This window comes from Nothoprocta perdicaria, unplaced genomic scaffold (genome assembly GCF_003342845.1).
Source record: "Nothoprocta perdicaria isolate Ctin4 unplaced genomic scaffold, notPer1 scaffold_92, whole genome shotgun sequence".
Lineage (NCBI taxonomy): Eukaryota > Metazoa > Chordata > Aves > Tinamiformes > Tinamidae > Nothoprocta > Nothoprocta perdicaria.
The window spans coordinates 2,230,303-2,243,518 of record NW_020456221.1 but is presented as its reverse complement, the minus strand read 5'-3'; the positions used below and the strand labels follow the sequence as shown (position 1 = coordinate 2,243,518).

General features: G+C 36.8%; 1 protein-coding gene across 2 annotated transcripts in view; it reads right to left on the bottom strand.

Annotated features, from left to right (window-relative positions):
• Positions 1-13,216, bottom strand: part of MCC (MCC, WNT signaling pathway regulator) — a 174,788-nt gene that overhangs the window by 132,295 nt on the left and 29,277 nt on the right. For both annotated transcript variants that reach the window (XM_026052852.1, XM_026052851.1), the window contains exon 3: positions 12,787-12,998. In XM_026052852.1, the coding sequence (XP_025908637.1) occupies positions 12,787-12,998 (212 nt within the window). The remainder of the gene's footprint in view (positions 1-12,786; positions 12,999-13,216) is intronic.

Below are 13,216 nucleotides of genomic sequence, written 5' to 3'. Positions count from 1 at the left end.
ATAGCACGGTGATGTTTTACAAGTGGGAAGCTGTTACAAGAATAGGAAAAAGAACAAAACAAAATTTTATTTCAATATCCAACTAATAATCCAGAAAAATGCTTAACACAATGGATACGTGGACATGTTGTGCTCATCTCGAAATGAAGCCTCCCACCATGCAGTTCCCCTAAATCTGGCGGTAGCACTCTTTTGCTGCAGGGTTCTAATATCCTTCTGAAGTTAGAAGTTGGGAATACTACACACTACAGCTGAAGTGTACATTATGAAGTTGGTTTAATGTACAGTATCATTAAAGCATCAAATCCTGCTTTCTTTTTTTTTAATGAGAAACAGAAATAAAATCTATATTAGAAATGGCACAATCCCTGTGCCTCACCCAACTCATATATATTGCCAACAATGCTCTCCAAGAGTAGCACTCTGAAAATCATGCTGTGATTTTTTTTTTCCTTTTCTATTAATCATATTAATATGGTGAATAGCAGTATGCAGATAAACATAATTCATCCAGATGGCAATACAGAAAATGGGTTAAGAATGAGAACCAAGATGAACATACATGTATTGACCTCTCAGGCTGAAAAGCTCTAGTACTTCTCTCCGAGTGAAAGTTTCAGGTCTCCAGACCTTTAGTACCACTGGGATCACAAACTGCAGCTCCCTCCCCACTCAGGGGTAAGGAGAAACATAACAGTATATACATGTATTTTTAGCTTCTATAGCTCTACTTTCCAGCACTTTCTCTTTTCTGTAATTTTCTTATTCTCAAGATTGATTTCTAATATATCTATCTATATATATATACACACACACACATTTTCCCTTCCTTTTTCATGCTCACCTACATTTCCTCCATATTTCAGGATTTTCTTTGTGGAGAGCATCTACTGAATCTCACCTTTACAATCAGTCCTCTCTGTATGTGCAGTTGCTTCCCCATAATCATCCTTATTCATCGGCTTTGTTCCCACTATCTACTTTCCCTCAAATACTGGCAATGGGCTGCACTGCTCTCTTGTGGCTGATTGCTGTTGTCTCAGGCAGAAGAAACACACGGAACAGGGAAAACAGCAAAACCTTCCTCCAAGTGCATGACAGAAAGTCTTGCAGAAGGCAGATGTAAGGCAACATGAACAACACAACTTTGGAACAAAGTAATTCGCACACTGCTATGCTGTGCATTACACCATGATTCATAGTTCTTTATTCCTAGAAGAAATACTTCTCATAAAGAGAAAGGATAATTTTGGTTTAAAGTCTGCTTAGCTGACATGGAACATTTAAAGATGCTTTATATTACAGGGTATACCTTCCCAAATGCATAAGTGACAAACTTTCATTCTGGATCAGCATCTCTAACAGCTCCTTAAAACCTCGGATCTCCTCTCTCCCGAATTTAAGCACTCACAACACAGGTGCCGTGCACTGGCCCTTGGAAGGACTGGACACACAAGCACAAGGACAAAGGACATCTGGGCATATGAACTAGCTCCACACAGCACAGCACACACGTTTTACACATGATTTTATTCTGTTCCTTTCCAAGACTAAAAGCTAAGATAGTAGAGAGTCACTGGCAGCAAAACAAAAGCAGAATTTGTATGCTAAACACAGAAGGTGCATGCAGATACTATCATAACAATATTTAAATTAAAAATTAGCTATAAATGACTTGCAAATTAATGAAACAGTTATATCAAACAGGGACAAATATATTTTACTTTAATTCCAGACAACTCTCATTATAATTTCTGCATGCTCTCACCAGATGGTACAGGCATGCACACTTCTGAGCTGGACAACATCCACCGTTATCTTTAACTAACTCATAGATACTGCCACTGACAGCTTCCATTTAGTTCAAAGTCCTGATAAACTCTTGAATCAATACTTCTCAAATGGTAAAGAGTATTTTTTATCCCTTTTGGGTACTTTTGCATGAATACTCACATGAACTGATACTGGGAGTCTGTCAACCTTCCGGTTTTCTCGCTCATCTGTGGGTCTGCTCCAGTTTTAAACATCATTTTAACAGATATGGGGTACTGTGTGTCTGTGTAAGCTCTCGCTGATCAATGGGTCTGCTCCAGTTTTAAACATCGTTTTAACAGATATGGGGTACTGTGTGTCCATGTAAGCACGGTGCCCTCATTTAACAGATTACAGTTCAGAGGAGGAAAATGAACAAATAAAAAAGCTACAATACAGCCTTACAGGGTACATACACATACAAACTGTTAGAAAATCTCATCTTCATTACAAAGGCCTTTGTTTTTCTCATTATGATAATGAGAATCTGGTAGGGACCTAGCTAAGACTGAATATAACCACACTTGCAAAATAATTTGGGTTGATAATTTGGGTCAGCCCAAGTGCATTTTTTCCCCTGGCTTGTGCAACAATCAGGTTTCAAGGAAAAGAGAGTTGTCTTGAAAAGGCCAGTTTAGCATTGCACAAAATACTCTATAAATAGTATTATAGAGAAGAGAAAGTCCTGCGATTCAGAGAGAAGGAGGTGGGAATTAGGCTCAATCCCTCTCCATTTATTTGTCTTTGTCTAATGACTGCTCATTTACTCTTTCCCTGTCTCAGTTCTTCATCTAGGATAAAAACACACCTCTGCTGTGTCCACCTTCTCTATTTAGTCTCCACAGCCTTTGGGGATGGAAACTCATAATCAACTGCTTATTTCTCAGCCCAAGAAGACTTAGTCTCAGGGAATGCCTATATTACTGCAGTGACAAACTGGACGAACCTCCAGTTCATGATGAACTCTCATTGAGGTTAACAGAAAAAGTATATACCAAATATATTTAGTGAAGACTGAAATGAGTTGCCAGCCAACCTCAGTGTATTCTGCCCTCTAGTGTTTTCTGTACCAGTAAGACACGCCACATACTGCCTCTAGGTATGTGCATTTGCACTGACATATTCTTCCCAACATAATTTCAGAATTAGCCAGTAATGACCATCAGCGTGGCCAGATGGCTAACTGCTCATCTAATAGCCTGATGGCCACTCTATTCCATTTTTTTTTTTTTTTTTTTTTTTTTTAACCCGTCTTAGAGGTACAATTTTAAGGTACCATACGTTTACTTAGGCATCTATCTTTTGGTTGTTCCTGGAAAACTCTGCCAGTTGGTAAAACACCTTTCTTTTGGGACAACATACAACTTTGCTGCCCTTCTCAGTTTTCCTTTTCAAACTCCCATAGAATATGGGGAAAAAATAGCACTGTATAAATTTTTAAAGGCTTCTCCCTCGCAATATCTCTCAGAAATTACAATGCTCTGATTTCTGACAGTTCCTGGAACAGAGATGACACAATCACCATGCATGACTTTTATATCAGTCTTGTTTTGACAGCTTCAGAAGGAAAACTTCAACACAAAAGCAGCTACCTGTTAAATATGTATACAGCACATTCTTCAGTATACAATTTATGCCATTCTCTGGAAATCAATTTCATTCTACATACAGCATGAATGACTGGTGGATAACAATTCTAGCATGTGTGAAACAAGGCATTTATGGTTTATTCCGTTGTTCGCTTTCTAATGGAAAAGTCACTAACTGAAGTCTATTAAGCACCTAATTCATGTTTATTTATTTCAACAACCATCTCAGCAATTAAAATGCACAGTCCCACATGCAAGTAAATTACCCTCTCCAATATCACAGATGTGCCACACACAAGTAGAGGTTGTTCTCTCTTTGGCACAAAATATACAGGTATAATGCTTAGGGTCTGCATTTCTATAGCACTCGGAAGGCTAAAATAGGAAATTCAATACAATACTTGGATAATGTTTCCAGAGAGTTCTTTATTCAATAGCATTAATGTACTATGATTTAAAAGGGAGAGGTTGAGAAGGATGGTTACTTCTTGATGCAAACTGTTCTAATTAAATGTTCCTAAAGGTTATGTAACAAGGTTGAGAGGAAAAAAGTCCAGCTCATCTGAAACAACTGCAAGTAACCTTACACTGAAGAGCCAAGCACTCACTCTGAAAAACACCAGGTAAACTTCTCTTCTTTCCTTCAATCACACTATCCCGGTTAGTGTAAAACAGAATACATGTCTAGAATAATGGAATTTCCAAATAGCACTTCAATCATCTACTCTCACCCCTTCACCTCTCTCCAAATACTTAATCCACTTAAAATGTCATGTCCTTGACCCCACCAGTCTCCTTGGGAGTTTACATTTGATCCCACTTTCCATCCTCCGGTATTTTATGCCCACCAAGCCACTCACCAAGCTGTCACCCACCTACTCTCATTTTCTGCCATTTCACCCACAGCCATCACATTCATTGTGCTTCCATCTGACTCCACTGAGCCTTAGACATAACGCTTAGACAGATCAAAATGGGAAAGGACTGAAAAGTCAATGTGTGCCTGTTATTCATGAGATTCATCTCAGAGGACAATAGGGAGAGCTGGCAGCAATTTCGAAGCTCCTTCTGGTCTTGCAGCCACCACTTATTATCACTGCTCATTTGTTTCTTGTTTATGAGCACGGGTCATCACACTTCTGCTTAGCTTCCTTTCAACACCCAATGTCCCTACATTCAGTCATGTTTTCCTTCACTTATTCACCATAAGGTAAATTCAGTCAATTTACTCCCAAGTATCTAGAACCTTGGCACTCACATTCTCATTTAATTCCCCTAGAAGTTTCCCCTATGGTTTAGCATACTTACTGCACTAAAAATAAGAAATTGAACTAGCTTAAAGACCTTATTTCTTACTTTGTCAGAAATTGTATCCCTTTGTCAGCTACAAACTGTGCTTCTTTCAAAACTTCTCACTTGCCTAAATAAGATTTGCGAGGACACCCCCTCTAAGTTTCTCGTGCTTTTATCCCAGCTCCTGATATGCAGATTTCCTCTTCTGCATCCTCTCCTCATTCATCAACTCTTATTTTCTATTTCTCCTTCAAAACTTCTCTATCTCTCCCCTCATTTCCAGTTCTATTCTCACTACACAGTCATGTTCTGGTCTCTGCACATTCAGTAAGCCAGGTCCTCCACTGCCCATTTCTCTTTTTCCCCATGACTCTTCAAGCCATCGACATCCAGTTAATCCAATTCTTTCTTTAATCAAGGTAAGGTTTCTCTCCATTCTTACTTCCATATCACTAGCGTATCAATCTAACAGTTCCCCGACTGGGATCAGAGACCACATAAACGGCGACACAAAGAAGGGGCATGCGAACTTGCTTTGCATCAGAGCTATACTTAGTCTCTCCACACTTCCACCTATCCAAACACTACATTTTGCAACTGTGGTCAATATCAATATCAATTTTAAAGATGAATTGATAGATACCTTCTGAGTTCATATATGTGCATGTATGTGTCTGTAAAATGCATTTTAGTGTTATATTTTAATATATTTATTTTTATATTTTTTACATGCCTGTAAAATAAATTGATGTAAAACACAAACAGATTCACTTAAAGTGTTTTGTATGAACTATTTTAAATCATATTAATGTTGCTGAATCAAATGTAAAAATGTACTTTAAACTTTGCCAAATTGCTGACAAATGCAACCTAAAATCAAGATTTCTTTTCTTTTTTTTTTTTCCTAGCATAAGCATTTAAATAAAGAGAGCGTCAACTTCTCTGAGTACTTAAGGAGCTTGGAGAGATTCAGTTTGGCAGAAATTCAAACAGAATTACTTCAATCATGATATGAGCTAAAATGATGTATAATAAAATCTCTGCGGAACAGAAAAGCCTCATTTTCAACCTGAACTATTTTACCATGAACAGCTAAATTCATTAAAACTGAATTCCTACTCATCTCAATTGATTTTGTTTTTCCACTTGCTATCTTTGGATACATATTCAGTATTTCCAGACGGACAAACTTAAAATCCACGCTCAGTATTCTAAAGCTCATATGATCTATGAAATGCAGTTTCCAGCCTACCCAACTGCACTCTTCTACCTTTTCTATTTTTCCAATGACTCTTTCCTATGCATTCTCCCACATCCAAGCTTCTCCTCACAATCCTCAAATCAAAACCCGCCTGGATGCCACCCTGTGCCCCATGCTCCAGGTCACCCTGCATGTGCAGAGGTCTCTTCCAACCTCAGCCATTCTGGGATTCTGTGAAAACTACTTTACTTCTACCTCATTTATTCTTCCTTTATTTTTGATATCTGACAGTTTCTTATTTCATTATGAATTCTTCAAAGAACAGAAATTGCTCTTCCTGAAGTTCAAATAGTTTATTTTGATCGCTTCCTATCATGATGAAAACCAGAGCTTACCAATACAGTGCAACACAACTACTATCATAATCTGTCTCCCGGCTGAGAATCACAATATTCCTCTGTAGTCCAAAATGAAGCAGTCATACTGAAACATTTCTTCACTAAATGTAGAAAGGGAGAGAGCTAGAAAGTGCATGTGCAGAACCACACACCTCCATTCTCTATGTACTGGCATCAAAACAGTTCCCAAAAACATCCATGTCGCCAAGCATACACTCATTAAAAAATACTGACTGAATTGGAAGAGGAGCTGGGAATTTGGATGGTAGCAGTACTTTGCACCGGTTCAGGTCAATATTCCAGTCCCAACAGTGGCAGAGAGATCATTCCAGACAGCAAGAACCTTTTTATTTAACTTAGCCATAGTGCTAACAGTCCTTTATGGAAACCTACCTTGTCTCATTTGATCGGCAGCATAATTCCTATGCTTCATGTATGCAAAACATGAAGGTTTCTAATGAGTGTAGAAGCCAAGGAGGAGAAATTTTGTTTTTTTTTTAAAAGATGAAGAGTCACAGAAGCTCAGCACTGCCAATTGCAGCTATGCCATGTTAACAGAGAAATTGCCATTATTAAAGCTGTGTGGTAGTCTTTTTGGCACACAGGAATCCAGGAGGTTAATGTTGCTACAACAGATTGATTCTGCCATTGCCAAGTGAGACAAAGTGTTAATACAGTATTCGGCAAAGTTGTGTTCGGTGATGACCCAAATATATCAACTGAACTGCTCTTCATCTCAGACAACTGGAAAAAAACATGGGAAAATAGACCTGAACACCTGTATCAGAGTAGGAGCTCTCCTCTAAACTAAAAGGAACAATGTGAAATGCATAAGTCCAGTTTCTGAGCAGTGAACGAATCCAGGGGTGGTGAACAAAGTCCTCGTAATTACGTTCAAATACAAGTAGACTCCCTAGACATTCAGCAGGTCTACTTAGGCACACTGCTTCACAGACTCTTCGCTATAGCACCCTATTACAACTTCAGAGATAGTTCAAAATCTGCCATTCTGCATACCACAACATTGTTAGATGTGGTATGGGATATTGTAAGGGTTATTCTTGACTGCTCCATAAAAGATCGAGTTGAAGTCTAAGTCAAGAGCGCCTATTAAAAGGTTTGCCTGAATAAATGTACCTACTGTTGACATCTGTCACTCCGATCATCTGCAGATGGATAGTAATAAGGCTCAAGAAAATTCACAAAAAAAAAAGGTATCAATATATTAGAGAGTGGTTGTACTATAATAATTTTACCACACAGAAAGAAATGGTGTCAAAATGCTACTGAAGGGAGTTTTCTTGGAAGTTTATTATTTTTGTCTTACTCATCTATATTTCTGTTTGATGCAAGAACAGAAAAACTACAGTTCACATAACACTGTTGAGTCCTGGCAGTTCTAATCTATAACTTCCACTTTTAATTCATATGAAAGAAATTAATAAACTGAATGCATAAACAGTATTAGATATTAATGCCAAGATCACATAAACACAATGCATAATTTTATTACACCTAATGCCTGTGTCATCACCCAAATAAACTCCTTTACAAAGCTATCTTGAAATCAAAGACTGAGAGTTTCCCACATTCCCCAAATATACAACTGCTTGTGAAACAAAACCAATTTTACACCTCCTTTCTGAGCCAAGACAGATGATTCCTAAGATCAATTTTCACTTTAATGGAATCCTCACAATCCATTTTATACCTGGCAGAATGGAAATGATGTCTAGCTCAGAAGCAAAGGCACAACAGACAAGTTATCTTGGGCACAAATATTTTATGAAGACTAGGCACCACTGCTAAGATCATATTCAACTTCAGACCTCCCTACCTAGTAAGGTTTCTGTTGAAAGAATCATTAAATTACCTTTTACAGTAATAGCTCATATTGAAATGAAATAGTAGTTGTAGTAACAACTGCATTTATCCCATGGAAAACAAATCAGCATAGGGGAAGGAGTGAAAGAGACAAGGCTCCAGCAGTTTAAGGTAACACAGTTCACCGGTTCCTGAATGTAAAACAGAATATAGGATTCCTCAACAAGATAATCTGGGAAAAAACAGTCTGTGCATAAGTAACTGAATTCTGATTTATCTCACAGAAGAGATACAGAGATGGAGAAAAAGAACAACAGAGCAGACTTTGCCGAAAAAGTACAAATACTACTGAGTTATAAAATCATTAAAACCTCAGAAATGAAATGAGACACTAACCCAGTTCTCATTAGTAAAGAAACCAAACAAAAGTAATCTGCAAATGAATCACATAATTAACTCTCATAGTATACTGTCAGGCTTTCTTGGCACTTTTTGTAAGAAATACTCTCTCCAAAGGAATATGTGTATGATTTAAATAAAACTCATACTCAGTAAAACTCCAATTTTATAATCAATGGCTATAAATTAAACAATGGAGAAAATGATTCAAATTTAGGATTGCTGAGTAATCCTTAAATGAACCAAAAAGGACAGTCACAGAATCTTCAAGTCACAGAATCTGCAAGTCTTCTTGCAGTCATAAATACCTAAGAAATCTCCATCCGATCCCATAAAAGTGTTTGCTTTCTTTGGCAACCAGTCAATGCTTCCTATATTTAAGGCATCAGTTTTAAAACCGATGTTCATCAGCTTCGTTAAAATTAAACCACTAGCATAGTTTAAAAAACACAGTACATATACGAGGTTTAAAACTTTAAGGGGAGGTAAATGCCTCAGGGCTTTTGTTTTCAGTAATAAAATAAACCCCATGCAGTGCCAATATCCATATTATCTTCATATTATTCTCTTTCTAAAGCATTACATACATTTTAATATATTAAGATACTGCAGGGAATCATTACATCTTACATCCAAGTAATTTTACAGTAGTTATTAAAGTTATACACAACTCTGTGCAGACAAATGTTTGTTATTCATGACTCAGCAGAAAATAGCCAATTGATTCTGTTTAAGGCAGTTATCCAAATTCATCTGTCTATAATAAACACAGCAATTAGGGATAATCTTAAGTGTGCTATTTTATGACCAAAAATTATTTATATAAATAGACCGCTGCAATTTAGGTTTGGCTGACTAAGGGGCAGATCTTCCAGGTGGGAAAGAAAGAGCCATCTGTCTCTGAAAAAAATAGTGATTTCTGAAGTACTACCATTCAATATAATATATGTCAACTAAAAAAATAGCTTTCACAAAACAAAAGTTCTGTCTGTTGTAACTTCCAAGTCAACGGTCTTAAAGAGGAAGAAATCAACAATGTGGTGAGCCTAACAAACAGCACCACAGTAAGAATATGTGTTTTCAGAAAACATGATTCTTCCTAAGAAAAAGACATAAAGCTCTCACCTTATCAGTGATAAGAAGTCAATGCAAAAGCATCTACATACTGCTTTGCTATGAAAATGCTACTTTCCAGTTACTTTCATTTTTTATAAACTTTTGGATCAGATACCCAAATGAGAATCTTCACAGTCAGAACTAAGCAAGATTTAGTCACCTTAATTCCACTGGAAAGCAAACAAATATTGTCACACATAAATACAGGATAAAAACAGCCATTTCCCAAAGCTCATTAGAAGTCTTTAATAGTTCCAAATGTGATCACTTACAGGCAAATATGACAGTAATAGCTAAGGAAGGCTGCTTTCCAGAACAGTTAGAAGAAGATACATCAGAAATCTCACTGCATTAGCTTTCTCTTATTTTCTCTATGGAGGCAGTTCACAATCTCCTTCCTTCAGATGAGAAGAGAGTGCAGATTTGGCAACTGGAGCAATCTGGGCCAATGTCTCCCACCTAAACACATCCATCGGCATTGAGAACCTTGCACAAGGTAAGCAGGATTGCACCACCTTATTCATTGGCCAGGATAACAAGCTGTTCAGGATGCAATGGTGAAAACTGCAAATCCACCCCTCTCTATGTTAGTAACAATAGAAAATCCGCGGCACTCATAGTAAAGCTCTAAAGATGAAACCTCATCTAAAGATGAAACCCGCTTCCATAAGCAAACAGGCATGAAAGAATCCCATCCCACATTCTTGTCAAAAATATAGCTGTACTCCTCCCCTTCCCAAATCAATTACTCCTGAATGTTTTCAATCAAAAAGGGCCACAGAGAGTAGATATTGTCCAACAGTTTACGCTACAGCTAAAGCGTCTTTGGAAAGAAGTATCCAGAGCTTAAAGGATCCTGCACCAAACCAGATCACAGATGGGACAGAAAAAATAAACTTAGACATATACTGAACACATGGGGAAACTTGAGGTCACAATTTCAAAGCACAAGATCTGTGTGCCCCGACTTTATGAACAAAACAGTTATTTACAGCTGGCAGAAGAGAGGCATGAAATCATGTCATCATGCCAAATCAAACCATACCAATTGGATTTACATGTGTAAATGTAGCTATTTGTGACAACACTTATGAATCTATCATCTTAGCAACGCTGAATTACGACAACAGAAACTAATAGTACGAACACAAACATGGATGAACACTTATGTAAAAACAAACCAATAGCATATATATTCTACTCAACAAATTAAAAAGTTTAAAAGAACACAATCTATTACAACCAGGCAGAAGCAGAATGTGAAAGAGAATTAAACACTTTCAAATCTTGTTGTTTCAGCTCATGAAACTCCACTGGAATTCTCATGTAAATACATGCTGCCCTGTGTGAAGTTTTCAGAGAAATGTAGTTCTTTTATCTCCTAGAAATGAGCGCTATTCCTCCTGATAGCACTACAGGGAACAAATCAGGATTGTCTGGCTTCCTGGGAAGTAAACAGATGCTGTTGCACAAATCAATTATTTCGCTACATTTACATGACTATTCACCTTCACAATTCATATCAAACTTTGAACTTTCAAGTACAAGCAAAAAAAAAATCCCAAACATGCAAATATCTGACTTAATTCTTTGAAATACTGGAATTCTTTCCCACCCAAGAAAAATAGCTAATTATTTATAATCAGAAGTAATAAAAATGAAACTGATAAATGATTACCTGGAACACACACAAAGGTTCCTACTAGAGATATGTGCTATAGTATTTAACCAAATTGCATTAACAAGTATATCATCAGTAAGCAGTGATATGTCAAGGCAAAGGCAAATATTTTAGTAAATAAATCCATAATAAGTTGCAGCTTTAAGAAGGCTTCATCTGTCTCATTAAAGAGTGTAAATTCAGACTGCCATAAGCATGTCCTTCTGTATTAAGAATAGTGTAAATGAAATAAATTGAAATACACTGAAAATAAAGCAAAATTTTCTTGTTCGTTCTTTATTTTCTCAATAGAGTCAAAGCAAAATATTTCCATATGACTCATGACACCATGCTTAGCAGGAAGCAAATGGAGACATTATTGCAGTCATCTACATATAAATGAGAGACTGATAATTGTGTTAGGGTTTGAAAGACCATAGAAAGAATCTTTAAAAGCAGAAGCTTGACAGATGTTTGTTAAAATAAAGATCACATACTTATCACAGCAGTAACTAAAGAAGCAATTTGGAGATAAAAATTAAGAGAAAGACATAATACCTGGAGATGTTCATTCCTTGCAAGTATTCAGCTTTTTAAGATTTCTACATTCACAGCAATGTAATAGCATTCTCTCTTTGCATTCTTGAATAACACAACATACCTATATCTTCATATTTACAATTGTACAATAAATTAACAAAGCTGATCTCTTCTGAATCAGCATCAGTCCAGAGAATATAAAAAGAAGAAATAACAGTACATACCCACCTTAAAACCTAAGGAAAAATCCAGATCCAAAATGAACAGAGCAATTCACAATTTTAAACCACCAACAAAAGCATACAAGGCACTCATTTTCTGTTCTCTCTCTCTCACTTTTCTGTTCTTTCTGGTTTTAGTATTTTTCTGCCCATCTTTTCTGATCAAAGAGTCTATGATTTACATCAGTTGATCTCTCACCATTCTTCCAGGAAAAAAAAATAGAACATAGATCCTTTAAAGAAGTATCAACTTTTTCAAACACTTTTTTTTCTTTAGATACGTATTACCTACATATTCTTACTCCGTACAAGCAAGTTTTAGCTTTTTGACCATATCTTAAAAAACAATTTTAGAAGATTTTTGGTTGTTATTGCTGGTATATAAATATTGCATCTTGGCAAAGATCATTTCTCCCAGTGGCCAGTAATAACCACATTAGACATTAACTCTTTTATTCATTAATTCTTGAACAGAAGATTGGACTAGATGACCTACTGAGGTCCATCCAAACTAGAATTTATCCTATGATCTCAATGCTGATAGACACCTATCAACTGCTGAAATTATATTGGCATTATGGTAAATGAAGGACAGCAACAGCCTGGCATTGTTTCCCCAAAGGCTCAAAAGATGAATTAATAAGCTAGATCTGGAGAACAAAAGAAAGAAAAAAGAGAAAGAAAAAAAAATCAAGAGAATTTTGAAAGCAGAGGCAAAATGCCTCTTACTTACAGTGTTGGCGAGTTCTAAAAAACTTCCTCCAACAGAGCTGCTAAGATTTGAGGTCTGAGATTGAAGTCTCTGCAGAGCAGCCTGTTGTATGGCATTGCTTCCACCATATGCTAACAGCCTTTGTAGGGTTAAGTGACTCTGGATGTCAGGACTCTGAAGGTCTCTTGCTCCTGAATCGTATTCCCAGCTTTCTTTGGCTCCTGATAGGGCACCTAAAATGCATAAATGGAAAAACAACCTACTACGGACTTTGTATAAAGAGTACAAGAATGATCCTGCTTGCATTTCCACAAAACAAGCAAACAAACAAAACTTCTCACCACTTTTGACATCTTGCACAGATTGCCAAACCCCAAAAGTAAATAAATAAATAAACATCTGCAATGCATAGAACGTTTACCAAACTACAAGATCCAAAAGTGGAAATAAC